The sequence below is a fragment of the Olea europaea genome, chromosome 8, assembly GCF_002742605.1.
Source record: "Olea europaea var. sylvestris chromosome 8, O_europaea_v1, whole genome shotgun sequence".
NCBI classification, from domain to species: domain Eukaryota; kingdom Viridiplantae; phylum Streptophyta; class Magnoliopsida; order Lamiales; family Oleaceae; genus Olea; species Olea europaea.
This window is the reverse complement of record NC_036244.1, coordinates 9,582,089-9,598,811: the sequence shown is the minus strand read 5'-3', so window position 1 is coordinate 9,598,811 and position 16,723 is coordinate 9,582,089. Positions and strand designations below refer to the sequence as shown.

The following is a 16,723-nucleotide window of genomic DNA, read 5'->3' as shown; positions in this document are numbered from 1 at the left end:
AATTTTTAAACTATACACCTCATTTTTGAATTGGTGTAAACCATACACCTGAGTTATGATTTTTTCCCACCAGTAAAATCGTTGGAGGCAGATGGCCATTGGTTTGCCAACCGAGGTCCACCTATGTTCTTGATTCATTGGTTGAATGTCTTGATTACATTTGTTTTTACTGACTCTTTCCACAGATTGCGGTGTATTGAAATTACAAGTTTGTTTCCAATACCCCAGCATCCCCTTCTTATAAAACCGGCCAACAGAATTGGCGAAGTTGGAAGAAGAAAGCAGCACAATTATTGTACAAAATGGTTGACTCTACTGCACCAATGCCATGGATAGGCCTATACGCTGCAGCAGCATCTCTTGTATGGGTTTTTGCATTAATTGCTGATATAATCCATTCTCTCCGCCGTAGAAAATTATGGTTCCCGTGCAAATATTCTGCTCTAAATGCTACTTCCTTGACTGTGATAGCTGCTGCTGTGAAGTTGGCCATGGATTTAACGACGTCTATGCCCGGTTCCACGGACCAGTTTGCAAAATTTAGTAGCACTGCTTTGTTGTGTGCTTCGACAATTCATTTTCTGCCTTCTTTAGGATCCATGAGTGACACAGAAATATTGACGAACTTGACTGCCTTGGGTATCCTCATAGTGACACTTACAGTAAATGTGATCATCCAAGTGTTCACAGGAGTGATTAAGGATAAGATGAAAGTACTCCAAGCTGGGATTGTGCTTCTAAATTTTTATTGTTTTATTATACTTATTTCCTCTGCTTTAACTGTTTCTGCTAGTAAAAGGTATTTGGAGCAGAAGTACAGTACAATTCAAGGAAGAATATTAGGAGAGGAACTACAAGGAAACCAAATATTTGACTTTGAAAAGTTAAAGTTACGTTTGAAGAAATACTGGGTGATGGCCAGAACTGGTAGCCCCCAATTTTTGATGGCGCGATCTGATGCCTGCTACATTCTTGGATTGATCTCCAACGTTTTTCTTACACTCCTGTTGATTGAAACAAGCATATACCCTCTTGGTTGGGAGGATTCTTCAGATTATAAATGGTCCGTAAAATTTATTTTTGTGAATCAAGTGTTGGCAGTGTCTCTTTGCTTTCTATCCTCTTCCATAAGATTTCTAAATGCTTTAATTCTTAATATAAGGCATGTTCGGAGATTTGTTGCGTCAGTTATTTCATTTGACATGCAGACCTATGGGATTCAAATACTAGTGAACCGGAAAAAGAGACCCCCACCTTCACAAGTTCGTGACCAAAAGCTTAGAAAAATCATACATGTCATTAGAAATCTACTTCTCAATATTTGCATAGGAGGTCAAGTAGGGATTGTGGTGATGAACAAATTACTTGTGATAATGTCAATTTTGTTGACCATTCTCTTTTTTGTAATCAACTTCCCTTTCGTGCTAATATTTCTTTCACCATTGATCATCTTGTTGTTTAAGAGGCTGAAGAAGAAAATCTTAGGGGAATATGAGGACTCAGTCAATCCCAATGAAACAACACAGGAACTTAGTTTCGAGCAGGATCTAAGAAACTTTGTTGTATTTGTTGAAGGTGAGGCAATACAAGATATATACCTGAAGTTCATTCACACCTCTATTAATTCGTTCATAACAATGGGTGCAAATAATCATCCTAGACATCTAATAGAGCTTTTAGAGAATTCAACCAGCTTAATGGGGGTACTGAATTTTGAGAGTGATCAAGTCCCATCTATACTTGGTAAAGAACCTCCAAATTGTTGGACTCTGACCATAGTAATCCTAACAAGTATCATGATTGCTCTTCCAAACATTGAACAGCAGAAGAAGAATAAGTGGCTACGGAGCGTGATTGAAGGTTTCAAGTATGCACGCCTTGTGGAAGAAAGTCTGGACGAGGAAAAGAAATTGGTGAGCAGCAGGGATGCTGCAGATTTTGTGTGGGCTGGAGCTGAATTGAAGCACAAGTGGTTAGATATAGATCTTCAAAAAGTGGCACGTCTATCGAATTCCTACATGGAAACTCTTCAAACTCTTGCACACAAAAGTGAGGAAACTTTGAAGGAATTCACAAATAAAATGGAGAGAAATACGCCAGAAAGTCTTGTCAATTTATCTGAAGATGTTGTAGTTGCTAATTTAATGTACAAAATAAGCCGCACTTTGCTGTTGAACTGTGCAGAAAGCAGCCATTCACAATCTGATGCCCATGTGTTTGACAAATTGTCCATCATGGTTGCAGATATATTCGTTGCGTGCCTCACAAATTTACCTCATGTTATCCTCATGAAGTGCTACAACAGGACCATAGAAGAACGAGAGGCTAGTGTGGAGGAAGCGGCTTGCCTACTGGGCGAAACTCAAGGCATTCTAAAAGCTCTTCAGAAGCATGAAATTCCAAGTCTATCTCCTGATCGATCAGTGCATATTGAACAGTGGCGTGCTTTACTCAAACATAGTAACAATAACACTTCCACCTCAACTTCCAGTAGTGAAAATACAATTACTGATTCCACAGAGGTGCATTTCGATACACAAGAAATTCATTCAAGTGCTATGGAAGGTATGATTATACTCTTGTGCTCGGGTTCTATTCATATTTCTCCTCGCATTTTATTAATGTTTCCAGTAACATGACGTTAGTGTTTTATTGGAAAAAAAAATTCTCCACATTTTTGCTTAGATGAAACCCATGAGGACAAGACGGAGCTGCGGATGAGAGGGGAAGCAGAAGAGACGTATGACGGAAAAGAGGATGCCCAAGTATGAAACGACTCACAAGTCCATTGTTTTGATGAAAAGACGTGTAAAATATGTGAAAGAGGATTATCATAATGATCTAATAATGGTATGTAATATTATGATTTCTTTAGACGACGTATCCTGATTTTGTAGACTACATTGAAGACATTTTATGTAATATTATGATTTCTTTAGACGACGTATCCTGATTTCGTAGACTACATCGAAGACATTCTATGTAATATTATGATTTCTTTAGACGACGTATCCTGATTTCGTAGCCTACGAAAACATTATTGACAGCTTTTTCTAGTTCTTCTGCAGAAAAGATTTTAGCAGATTCCATGCTACCTTCATTTGAAGAAAATTGCTGCTTCAATAGCAAACCACCATTTTGCTGGAAAAATTTCTCTCTCAGTTTAATAAAATTCTTTTTTTGAATGCCAAAGTATAACCAAGTAATACCAATTATCAAGGTCAAGAAGCCAAAACCAAGACCTGAATATTTTGGTTTGACATGCAAATTGAACTAATTAGCAACTGATCAAGCTGTAGTTCGACTATTCTTAGTCAGATGCTCATATGATTCCATATTTATTTTTTTTTGCTTAACACAAGTAATGCTCTGATGACTAATACTTTAGAATGTCATACATAGGTATAATACGCAAGCCATACTATGTTAAACAAAATTCAGATGGATCAGCTTTCTTTCTCTCACGACGTGCATGGTTAGAAACTCCCTTGATTGATGAGTTTGGTTCCAGTTTTAACCTTTTTTTTCTACTTTGGTGATAATTCTGCTATTTATTGTATTACACTATGAGAAATTTATTACCAAAGACTCTTTTTGGTACGCTAATTTAGAAACTCCCTTGACTGCTGAGTTTGGTTCCAGTTTTAACCTTTTTCTTCCACTTTGGTGATATGCAGTATGCTGTTGTTCTATTTATTGTATTATACTGTGGGAAATTTATCATCCTGCCATAGAGAGAGAGAGAGAGAGAGAGAGAGAGAGAGAGAGAGAGAGAGAGGATTGGGGGTGGGGGTGGGGGAAGAAAGTTTATCAATTAAAAGTACCTAAAGAGAACTTCATCACTGGGAATTGCAGCCACGTCCATCTTTTCTTCCATCCCCAATGTATTCCCTCGGGCAAGAGTAGCTGAGTAGTTATAACTACCTGGAGTATTAGCGCAAATTCCTTGTCGATCGCATGGATTATTCTTGCATTCGTTTTTGTCTGGCAGACAAACAATGATAATCATTTAGTATAAAAAGTGAGCTGATAAATTTTTTCCTTGTACAATAGATAAATTATGGCATAAAAGCAACACTCTAACCTTTGCAGCCTGGATGGATCAAGGTACGGATCATACCTTCAAATCTTCGATATAGAATTGCAAAATGGAGGACTTGAAATCTTCTACATTTTAGCCAATGTTTGAGCTCCATTTCTTTCGAAACTCATTTTTAACCGCACATTCTTCCATAAAATAATTTTACACTTAAATTCACAACTTTTTCCTAACTTTTAACCACACACATTCTCCAAATAATTACTATTCAACAATCTATTTTCCCAAAAAAATGGAGCTAAAAAATGGCCTTGTTGTCACTTGTATATATACAGAAATTGCATGTTTGGCTGTGCTTATTATTAAGTTAAGCTTTATCTTAAGTGATGTATTTTATTGAATATGATTTTAGAATTACTTATGATACTGACAGATTTTGTATTTGAGATGAAGAAAAAAAAATTGTTACTTTAGTTACTCACAAAATTAGTTCAAGTCCATGTAGACCCCAACAAATCTTATCTACTAACAGAGACTTTTAATTGCAACCAGAATAAAGAAACACAAATATTGAATATAAACTCGAGCGGTAGGTAAGATACATAAAATTTTTTAATCAAAATTTTGTGTATATTAGTATTATGCATTTTCCCTTGTAACTATCACATGACATAAGCATTGGAAAACTATATCTTAATCTGATTATCAAACTGTCTTAAATGAGACAATAACACCTGAGCTTTTAAAAGGTCAAAAATTATTTCTGAATTTTGACAATTTGCAGAAACGAATGTCTTAGTTTGTCCCCATCAATTAATTAAAAAGAAAAGCAATATCAATTTCCATAGTGGAATTACAAATTCTAATAGATTTTAAATTCCCATTTCATAAATCAGATGGCATGTTTAGTATTTCACAAATCAGAAATTTTTTAATTAAACATAATATATAATTTAAATAAACTAATACCCAGGCCAAACCCTAAATCTCTCTCCCCCATATTCAGAAGATGTTGTTGGCGCAGCACTGTAACGCTGCCAGTGGTTGTGCTAAAACGACGCTACTGTCGCAACGTTCAGTCAGAAGATGATGTCGGTGCCACACTGACAGAGCGCCTCGCGATGGACGGCAGCCCCGTAAGCTTGGACGCCATTTGCTTGACATATGGACACCACTTGCTTGGTTTATGCTCTCTCGACGCTATTGGCGTCGCGCTCATACGATGCTGTTGACGCAGCACTATCATAGTGCAGCGCGATGGGTGCCCTACACGATATGGATGCCATTTGCCTGAAAACTTAAACGTCGTTTTCCTAGCTTCTACGTCGAGATTACAGCACCACTTGGTGCTTCTACGATGTGGCAACCGACAATGGAGGTTTTCGAGCTACAACTTTTATCTTATGATGGGTATTTTTGTTGACAGTAGTGCACGAAGTATTAGTGTGTAGTGGTGGCAGTGAATTTGTGGATTTGTTTGGTAAGGGTGGTGGTTGTGGTTGTGGTTGTGGTGTTGTGTAGATTGAGATAAAAGAGATGGCTGTAGTGGTGGCGGTGGCTATGTGTTGTGTGCGTGGTGGTGGTGTGGTGGTTTTGCAAATGCTATGATGGCGAGGCAACATTTCTACAAGCTGTTTGTGACCAATTATTTGGGTGCGGTGGTGTTTAGATCGGTGGTGGATCTGGTGGTGGGGGTGGGTATTTGTCGGTGGAGATGGAGGTGGTGGTGGTGGTGAATCTGGCATGGATGTGTTGATGGTGGTTGTTTTGTAGTTGAAAATGGTGGTTCTAGCCGCAATAGGGCAGTGGTGCTGTTGGGGGGCAGTGGTGAGGTGGTGGTCACAAGCGTTAACGGTAATCAACAATTATTTGGTTGATTGTGATCATTAAATTGGTTAAATTGTAACTAATAAACAATATGTGATCAATAAAAGTGATAAATTGTGATAAAATAATAATGTGTGACCCAAAAAATTGTTAATCTGTAATCGATAATTTGATAATTTGTGACTGTATAATAAGTCGTGACTTATAATATCTGTGATTTGTGACCAATAAATAAATCGTGACTTATAAATTTTTTGATTTATGACTGATAAACAAACTGTGACCTATAAAATTTTTGGATCGTGATCGTAAAATAATTTGTGATAAAAAATTTCTAATTTGTGACCAAAAAATAATAAGTGACTAACTAAATCGTTAATTTGTCATCAAATTGTACAGATCTATGACTTAAATATATTTTAATTAATAAATTAATTAATTAAATTATAAATAAATTTTAATAAAAATCTGATTTTTGAAGTTTGAAACTTGTTTTCTTGATTTTGAAATGCAATATTTAAGCTCTCATTTATGAAATTTACCCATTTCCATAATCTCTTCTTGAGACACTATTAATAAATTTTATCCACCGTGACATTGTAATAATTTAATAACTGGACTTTTATGGACTATTTTTCTCACAATTAAATGTTTATCAATACATTTGTGAGTATTAACATTATAAAAAAACTAAATGTTATATTCACTTTTTTTAATTGCTTTATTTTTTGAGCACATAATTGTCAACTTACGTGCAGGATGTGTATGAAAAAATTATTTTAATACTCATCTAAATTTCAATTATTTACAACAGCTCTCGAAGTGTTTCAATACAAAATGTCTCGAAGAAAAGTCATTTTACTTGTTTTTATATAATTTTTATTTACTTTCAATCATTAGTTATTTAAAATTACTTTTCAAAAAATCTCTCACAACAAGGACTAGCTGTATTTCTTCTTTAATGTTGTTTTGGTACTAAACAATCTAAATCCCTGTTTGATTCCAATAAAAATGATTAAAATTCAAGTCAAAGTGAACAATCAATTTTAATCTTATATTTCATGGGATTCACAACTTTTCAATAACATATTTTATTAACTATAATCAAAATCTACTAAAAATTTGGTTTTTATCTAAACCAAACATTGGCTAAATTAAGTTGAGTGTTGTACTGTTTAAGCATAGCCCCGTAATCTACATTGTTAGACGTTCCGTATGAGATAATAAATTTACTTTTGGAACAATTTCATACATATTTTGATAGGTAGAACTTTGATAGTTCTAGAACTTTATGTCAAGTGTGAAAAACGTCTTTAAACTTTTATACAGTTCTATTAATTAGCCTCATCATACAAGTTTCCAATCTCTGATCATGTGACAGCTAACAACAAGCCACCTCAAGTTCACATTCACATCACTTGCTTATCTGACATGGCCGAGGCCTTCAAAGAAGAAGTCGAAGTGATGCAATCACCTCATTCGAGGTGCCATGATTGAGGTTGATTCTCCATTACCAAGGCGAGGTGCCACATGGTGCAACTTACTTCTGAAATGATGAGCCTTTAATTCCATAAAGACATCTTCTAGCCTCACTTCTTCATGAGATCATCCATACAATTGATTGATGTAACACCTCTATAGCAGACACTTCTCAATTAAATTGTGTTTTGGAATGTTGGGGTGTGGGTACGTCACCCAGAAGAATGGGTAAAATTTTAGGAAACATAAGGTGGAAGTATTGGCTATTGTGAAACCTTTTCAGGCTAAAAAGAAAATGCAAATGTAGGCAAGAAAACTACAGCTTTATAATTAGTTTTCAAACATGAAAGAAGATGGAAAAATCTGGGTCTTTTATGATAAGGAGTATTCAGTAGAGAGGTGAAAAGTGTTAACACAAGCTTTACATGGTCTTTTTGTTAAAGTTACATCTAAATCATTAGTAAGGCTGAGCGTGGATTGGGTTGTGTTGGTTTTTTATCCATCCCAAACCCAACCTAACATGATCGATTTGTTCTAAAATCAAACTAATTCAACCAAATCATTAGCTTAAAACTAACCCAACCCAACCCAAATCAATCAAGTTTGGATTGGTTTAGGTTGCTTTTGTTGGTTTGGGCTTGGAACCAATTCAAATTGAATCAAATTATTTTCCATTGATTTTGAACAATTATTAAAGTTTGAAATCACTTGAAAATCTCTTTAATTTTTAACTTATATAATGAATTCTTTCTGAAAATTAATTTATAAATAAGTTTAAAACTATTAAATATTTTCTTATAATTTTTTTCAAATTATTCATTTCATTATTATGTCATTAACTTTTAGTTTATCGTCAAATTATTTTGCACTTGTACATAGTACTTATATCAGTCAGCCTATGTAAAAAAAAAAAAAAGGACATTTACACGTTCTAAGGCCGGTGCCCAAGCACTAGTCCTAGGGCATCAGGGCACCTGGTGGGTGGCGCTTTGGTGCAACTGGGATAGGAAAGGAGGTCTTCTAGTTGATTTCTACCACGTTTTGTGCTCTACTACATCTATAACTTCAAAATTTGGCTCTTATATATACTCCATAAGGTGTAAGCTCTTCATAGGCTTAACATAACAACTAGATCATTGTTGTATGTATTGAAAACTTGAGAGAAATGTTTAGATTTAGTTTATTGATAAATGAAATTCTACTTTTCTTTTAAATAAATCTTGTGTGATCCATTATTTTTCATATTGCTCTTATTTTCTCGTTTTTATTATATGACTCGATTTTCAGCAATTGGTATCAAACCAAAGTTTTTGGCGATTTCTTGGGAGTTCCGAATTGGCTATTGAAGTAAGGTTTGAGCAAGGTCAATTGTTTCAGGGATGACAACTATGAAATTTGAGATTTCACTTTTGAATCGCAACAGTAAATATTCTTTATGGTAGATCAAGATACGAGCAATTCTTGCTCAATTAGACTTGGACATTACTTTGTATGGGATTGATAGAATGTCTACAGCAATAACTGTAGAGGAGAAGCAATGCAAGGATCGAAATGCCCTATCACATATACATTTTCATCTTTTTAATCAAATTCTTCAGGACGTAATGAAGGAGAAAAGTGCCACTGATTGTGGTTGTTATTAGAGTAACTTTAGCTAACAAAGGGCTTGATCAGTAAGTTACACTTGAAGCAGATCTTATATTCTCATTGCTTCATAGAAGGTGAATATTTGGAAGATCATTTATTAGTGCTCAAAGAAATCGCTGTTGATTTGGGGACCATGGATGTCAAATACGATGAAAAGGATTTAGGGTTGATATTGTTGCGTTCGTTGTTGCCTTCATATGTAACTTTTAGAGATACTATTTTCTATAGTCAAAATACTCTTACTATTAACGAGGTATACAATGTTCTTTATTCTAATGAGAAGATGAAGCATCTGATCATCGGATCTGAGGAGCAGGTAGAGGGTCTTGTTACTCATAAGAAAAAGACAGGTGGTCATGGAATGGGCATAGTCAAGGATAGTAATAGTGATAAAGTTTTTTGGTATTGCAACAAGAAGGTACACATGAAGAAGGATTGCTATGAGTGACAGAACATGATTAAGTTTGCTATTAAAGATAAGAATAGACAACCAAAAAATTTTGGTGATACCAATCTTGCAGAATAAGATTGCAGTGATGGAGATCTTTTGGTGATTAATGATGGTAATTCCAAAACTGACGAGGATTAGTTTCATGATACAACTTGCACTTTTCAAATGCATTCTAATCGTGTTTGGGTTTTTTTCATATGAAATAGTTACAAAGGGTTCTATAATGATAGAAAATAATGAGCCTTGTAAAATAGCTAGTACTAGTAAGGTCAAAATTAAGATATTTGATGGGATGATCAGGAAACTTGGTTTAGTAAGACACGTTCCAAGTTTAAACAGAAATATTATCTTTCTTGAGTACTCTTGATTCAGAAGGATACAGGTATACCAATGGAGATGGAGTTCTGAAAGTTAACAAGGGTGACGAGGTTGTGTTAAAGAGGCAAAGAAAGTCCCGATTATATGTTTTGGAAGGTTCGATGGTCATTGTGGAAGCAGTTGGTGCACAAGGTAGTTCTGCTGGTAAGCAAAGCTTGGATTCAGTTCACAGTCGCTGAGTATGCCTGGCAGGGGCATGGTGAAAGAATTGGAGAATGACTTGAAGAGTGGAAACTTAATTCCTTGCTATGAAGTTTGTGTCAAGGTGGAGTTTGTTAGGTTGTGACTCAAATTTCATGTGATTTGAAAGTTGATTAATGAAGGAAGACTAGATAGTTTTGGTTTGGAAGTTTGGATAGATAAGGTATCAAATTTCATTATGGATCGGGAGTTTGATTAGGATGAGGGCTTTGGAATTGATGATGAAGTGCTTTAGAAAAACAATAACTGAGCCAAGATGCTATGACACCGAAAGCTGTAAAAGGAAACAGCAAGGCCGGGGGCCTAGTGGAAGGTGCTGCAACGTTATCTAGATCAAAAAGGAGGTTTCCTAGTTGATTTTTACTGCATTTTTGTGTTTTACTTCATCCATTGCTTCAAGATTTGGCTTCTATATATACTCCACAAGGTGTAGGCTGTTCATAGGCTCAACACAACAATTAGATCATTGTTGTATACATTAGAAGCTTGAGAGAATTGTTTATATTCAAAATAACAATATCAAATCTTGTAAACACAATTTTAGTTTCTTGGAATATGAAATTCTCCTCTTCTTTCACATAAATATTGTATTCTTGTGTGATCCATTATTTTTCATATTGCTCTTATTTTCTCGTCTTTAATATTTGACTTGGTTCTCAACACTTGCAATTAGTAAAAACAAGTTGAATAAGCTCTTTGTTTGTTTATAACAAAGATATTCTTATCACAATCAATTATTTGAATTTGAATGTATGATGCACTTATTTACTTTACACTATTCCATCAATGATGTAACAATGATCACCATAATTATCAAAGTTTTGAAAGTCATATTGGATGTAGGAAAGATCATCTCTCTAAAAGTCGAATAAAAATTCAGTCAAGATTGTGGGTTCATTCAGAAACTAGATGAACTAGCCACAAATTGACAAGGTAGGAGGAAAAGAAAAAGAAAAAAATTGAGGGAGCAATTCAGCCATGACATGTAAAGGTGTAAAGTTGATAACTATATGTAGCTGTAACCATATACAATTGAATGATATAATGAATTCAATCTAGTCGACTAGAAATATTATATAATAGTTGATTGCCTTATTTAGATAATTTCTTGGTATAATTATTTCATCTTTTTGTTCAAAGAACAAAAAAGGAATTGCATCTTTATATTTCACTCACTGAAATCTTAATTCTTAAGACATGTCAGGTTTTACCCCTTGTTTGTAATTTTAATGTAATTTGTTTTTTTCAAAGTAAAAACAAAGTGGTTTGATAGGCTTATTTTGTTGCCCTATTTAAAAAATGATTGGTAAAACTTTTCTCAACTAGTTTTGTTCCTTTAGATAGATAATCTCTTTCACAAATCAATTTCTAATTTCATAACTCAACAAAGTTGAGCATTTTTAATAAGACAACGAATATGTATGCCACAAAAAGATTAACATATAGTAAAAACTTACATCATTTCTACAAATTGACATAAAAAAATAACCCGAAAAGGGAAATTCTTAATAAAAAGAGATGCACTTATTACAAGCAAAATAAGATGGCACAAGATAAAGTTAGAGAAAGGTAGAAAGGAAGAAGTAATTGTACATCATTTCAGGACCATCTGACATATGAAGTTTGAAACTTTTCACCATTTAGCGAGAAGTGTTGATTGCACGTAACAAGAGGCTCTCAATACTATATTGTTTTGAAAATTCCCAGGTAACAAAATCAAGATTTATTGACACTTGTATCAGATTCCTCGGTTGTTGACCCCAAAACCACACTTTCTTGAGAAATTTCTTCTTGAATCCATGTTTGAACATTATGCTTTCTCAACATTTCCCACTCCATTGCCATTTCTTTCATTGTTGGCCTTTCTTTCCCATTTAACTTGAGGCATCTTTCAACAAGCTCAGCTGCTGCATGAACATGGTCTAACTCCCTTCCCTCAGAACTCTTGGGTTGAGAATTTTGTATAGATGATTTTCTTTAACGAATTGATTGAAATAAGTGACCAGGTCCTTTTTTCTTCAGGTATTTCAAAAGAAAGGGATTTCTTTCCTATCTTTAGCTCCAGGTCCTTTTTTTCTTTAGGCATTTCAAAAGAGAGGGATTTCGTTCCATCATTAGCTCTGCTAGAACCACTCCAAAACTATAAACATTGCTTTCATCTGTCAATTACTTGTGTAGAAGTACTCAGGATCTAGATAACCTAAAGTTCCTTGGACTAGAGCTGTTATTTGTGTTTGGTCAATAGGCACCAACTTCGAAGCTCCGAAATCTAATATTTTTACAGTACAGTAATCATCTAACAATATATTGAGAAATTTGACATCTCTATGAATAATTGGCATTGCTACTGTTGAATGAAGATAAGATAATGCACAAGTAGACTCTACAGCAATTCTCAAAAGATTTTCCCAAGAAAAACAAGGCATTCTCTCACTGTTGTGGATATGGTAAAAGAGTGTCCATTGGAGACATATTCATAAATCAACAAAGAAACTTCTGTCTCCAGACAACATCCCAATAGCTTCGCTACATTCCAGTGATTGACTTTAGTCAAGATAATTACTTTATTGATAAAGTATTAAATTTGGCCTTGATCTATTATTCTTGACTTTTTAATTGCAACAATACATTTATCACTCATAATTCATTTATAAACTTTTACCATAACTACCACGGCCAAGGATATGATTATCAGCGTAGTTATTTGTTGCGTGTTCTAGTTCTTCTATAGAAAAGATTTCAGCTGATTCCATTGCAACTTCAATAGAAAATTGCCATTTTGCTGGATGAGTTTCTCTCTTAGTTTAATAAGCTTCCATTTTTGAATGCCAAAGTATAACCAAGTTACCAATTATCAGTGGTAAGAAGCTGAAACCAAGACCTGAAAATTTTTGTTTTGACATGCACATTGATCAATCAGAAACTGATCAAGATGAATACAATTGGCCATGAATTTAAGTTAGTAATATTGCCTACAAATCCAATAATGATAAATATCATATTTTTGACAAACAAATTTAGGTCCTTCATAGTGTAATAAAATATAACTTGTCTAAGATAAATTAATATCATATTATGTGCATTTGAACAGAGTAGAGGGTTTTTTCTATGTTACTTTTTTGAAACAAACAAGGATGTGCAATGTAAACTCCTTTCAGTTCGGAGATTATCACTCAAAGGTATCTAAAAGGAACTTGATCACCAGGAATATTGGAGTCCGTTTATTGCAGTCACAACCATCTTGTTAAACATACTAGGTATCCACGTAGGCATAAATAGTTTAACTACGTGGAATATTAGTGCAAATTCTTTGTGGATCACATGGATTTTTATTGCATTCATTGATAACTAGCACATAAACAAGGATAATAATTTCATTACAGTTTGAAAATCATGCAAAGCATTTTTTCATTTTCTGATTAATTGTGGTGTAAAAGCCCAATACTGACCTTTGCGGCACGAATCAAGATATAGATTGCCTTCATAACCCTCAAAGCAGGTGTGATAGATATATAAGTACAAAAAGGAAGAAAAACTTAACTTACTATATTTTTAAAACAATACACGGTTGGCATCTTATATAAATTACAAAAGGATTCTAGCAGACTTTAGTCAATAAGTTTCCACCTACTACAACCTTACCTATTGACAGCATCCTTTACCTTATACATGGGCATACTATGCTAGAGTTTTTAATCATGTAAAGACCATAACTTAGACTTGAATTAGGTATAACAAAAGTACTAGACGTTTGACAACAAAGGTATCTATTCAATATCAATACTCTTCCTTGACACTTTTGCTGGAAACACCGAGACATTTTGTTGATGTTTCAAAACTTCCTTTAGACAAAGATTTTGTTAAAATATCAACATATTGATCCTCTAAATTGTAGTGCACAAGCTTCACTTCTTATCTTCCTTGAGATTTCCTGATTGAATGGTACTTGATCTTGATGTGTTTTGTTCTTCCATGAAATACTGAATTCTTTACCATTGCCACAGCAGATTGGTTATCACAATAGATAACAGTTGCATAAACTTTCTTGTGCTTAAGATCCTCCAATACTTTTCTCAACCAAATTGCTTGATTGGTGGCTTCTAATGCAGCAATATACTCTGCCTCTACGATTGATTGAGCCACCATGTTCTACTTTATTGAGTTCCAGTACAAAACACTTGAGCCAAAATAAGGCACATCAGAGGTGCTTTTCATGTCTTCAAGAGATCTAGCCCAATCACTGTCAGTAAAACCTGTTAAAACCAAAGTTTCTTACTTCCTAAACCAGATTCCCAGCTCCTCATTCCCTCTTATATATCTTAGAACTCTTTTTGCAGCTTGAAAGTGTAATTCACTAGGCACTTGTTTGAATCTGGACAAAATATTTGCAGTAAATGTAATATCTGGACTTGTGATTGTTAGATACAACAAGCATTCCACCAAACTTCTGTAGATCTTTTCATCAGATTTCTTACCACCATCTTCTTTCATCAATTTTGAGTTTTGTACCAAGGAAATACTTAACTGGTTTGCAATTCTCCATATTGAATTTCTTCAAGACTTCCTTAGCATATCTCATTTGGCAAAGAAAAACTCCTTGTGATTGATTTATCTCCATTCCTAGAAAATATTGCATTTTCCCCAAATCAATCATGTCAAATGCCTTTATCAATTCTCCTTTCACACCTCCAATTAATGCCTGATTGTTGCCAGTTATCAAAAGTTCATCAACATACAAGGAGATGATGATCATTTTTTCCTCCGCTTGCTTTATATAGAGTGTTTGTTCGTTAACACTTTTGATGAAGCTAAGGCTGCCCAAGTGATCATCAATTCTACTGTTCTAGGCCCTTGGAGCCTGCTTCAAACCATACAAAGCCTTCTTTAACAAATACACTTTATCTTCTTTTCCAGCCGCAAAGAGACCTTCTGTTGTTCAATAAAAATTCCCTAATTTAAGTATCCCTTTAGGAAGGCTGATTTAACTTCCAATTGATGTATTTTCCAACCCTTTGAGCAACTATAGCAAACAATAATTTGATTGTTTCATACCTGGCCACAGAAGCAAATGTATCTGTGAAATCAATACCATATTGCTGAGCACAACCAACCTGGCTTGAGTTTGTTGATTGAACCATCAGAATTCAGTTTGTTTTTGTACACCCATTTAACTCCAATCACATTCTTATCCTTTAATCTATCAACCAACACTCAGGCTTCATTCTTTTCAATCATACTTAGCTCCTCCTTCATTGTAGCCATCCAACCTTGTGAATTTACTGCTTTATTGAAATTTGAAGGCTCCAATACGACTGAATTGCATCTGGCAAACACATCAACAAGTGATATTGTTTTCTACACAGCTTTTTCAGAGCCAGAATCAGTATCGGATTCTGGTTCATCCTCATTGATAAAGGTATCATTTTCTTGTGGAGCCAACCTTTGAATTTGCAACTTATTCAAGGTACTTGATTCCCAATTCCATGTAGACTCCTTAACAAACTTAATATCCCTATTGGACATCATCTTTTTGGTTTGTGGATTATAGACTCTATAACCCTTAGCATTGCCACAATATCCAACCAAAAGACCAATTTCTGCATTTTGACTTAGCTTATCTCTTTTTGCATCAGGAATGTGAGTGTAACATACGTTTCCAAATATTTTCAAGTGTGAAAATCGGGATTAATTCCATACTACGCTTCTAAAGGAGTTATTTTATCCAAGGCTTTTGTAGGTAACATGTTGAGAGTATCAAAAAACTTTTGGAACATTCTTCTCAATCATCAAACACCTAACCATCTCCATCACTGTTCTGTTCTTTCTATCATACACTCTATTTTTCTGAGGAGAATAGGGAATTGTCAAATAATGTTTGATCCCAACGACATCACAAAATTTGTCAAACTGATCACATCTATATTCAGTCCCATTATTTGTTTTGATGGCCTTGATTTTCCAATCACTTTTATTTTCCATCAAACTTTTGAACTTTTGAAATACAGCTGCTACTTCAGATTTCATTTTTAGAAAGTAAACCTAACACATCCTTATCAAGCCATCAATAAAGAGAACAAAATATCTACTACCATTTAGAGTGGTGTTCTCATTGGACCACACACACTCGAATGGATTAATTCCAATTTATTGAAGCTCTTCTTGACTGATTTTTAGGAAATGGTAGTCTTATTTGCTTTCTTCGTTGACAAACATCAAATACACATGCATCATCACATATGTCTGGCAGATTTTCAACTAGTTTTAATTTATGCAAATGCTTGAGTGAAGTGAAATTTACATGACCAAATCGTTTGTGCAAAAGTGTAGACTCCACAGCAGTACTAGAGAATGCATGAGTGGTCATATTTTTCCATTCTAAAGGAAAGCTTATTTGTTTCATCTCAACTGTCATCAACTCATTGTTATTTGAATCCAATATAGAGTAGCCACTATCTTTGAATATCAGGGTATAATTTTTCTCAATCAATTGGCCTACACTAACTAAATTATTGTCTATATGAGGCACAAAGAGTACATCAGAAATGTGTTTAGTACCTGTTGGAGTTTGCATAGCAATCAAGCTAATTCCTTCCACTCTCAATTATTCTCCATTGTCAACCTTTAATTTTGATTTGTATATGTTGTTTGGTTCAACAAAGATGCTTGAATGTGAAGTCATATGGTGTGTGCATCCACTATCT

At 34.5% G+C, this 16,723-nt stretch overlaps 1 protein-coding gene across 1 annotated transcript; it reads left to right on the top strand.

Annotated features, from left to right (window-relative positions):
* Positions 1–302: 302 nt before the first annotated feature.
* On the top strand, positions 303–3,734 carry LOC111398257. The gene is made up of 3 exons (XM_023025185.1): positions 303–2,565; positions 2,686–2,765; positions 3,678–3,734. The coding sequence occupies exons 1-3, from the start codon at positions 303–305 to the stop codon at positions 3,732–3,734; spliced, it is 2,400 nt and encodes a 799-aa protein (XP_022880953.1).
* The last annotated feature ends 12,989 nt before the right edge of the window (positions 3,735–16,723 follow it).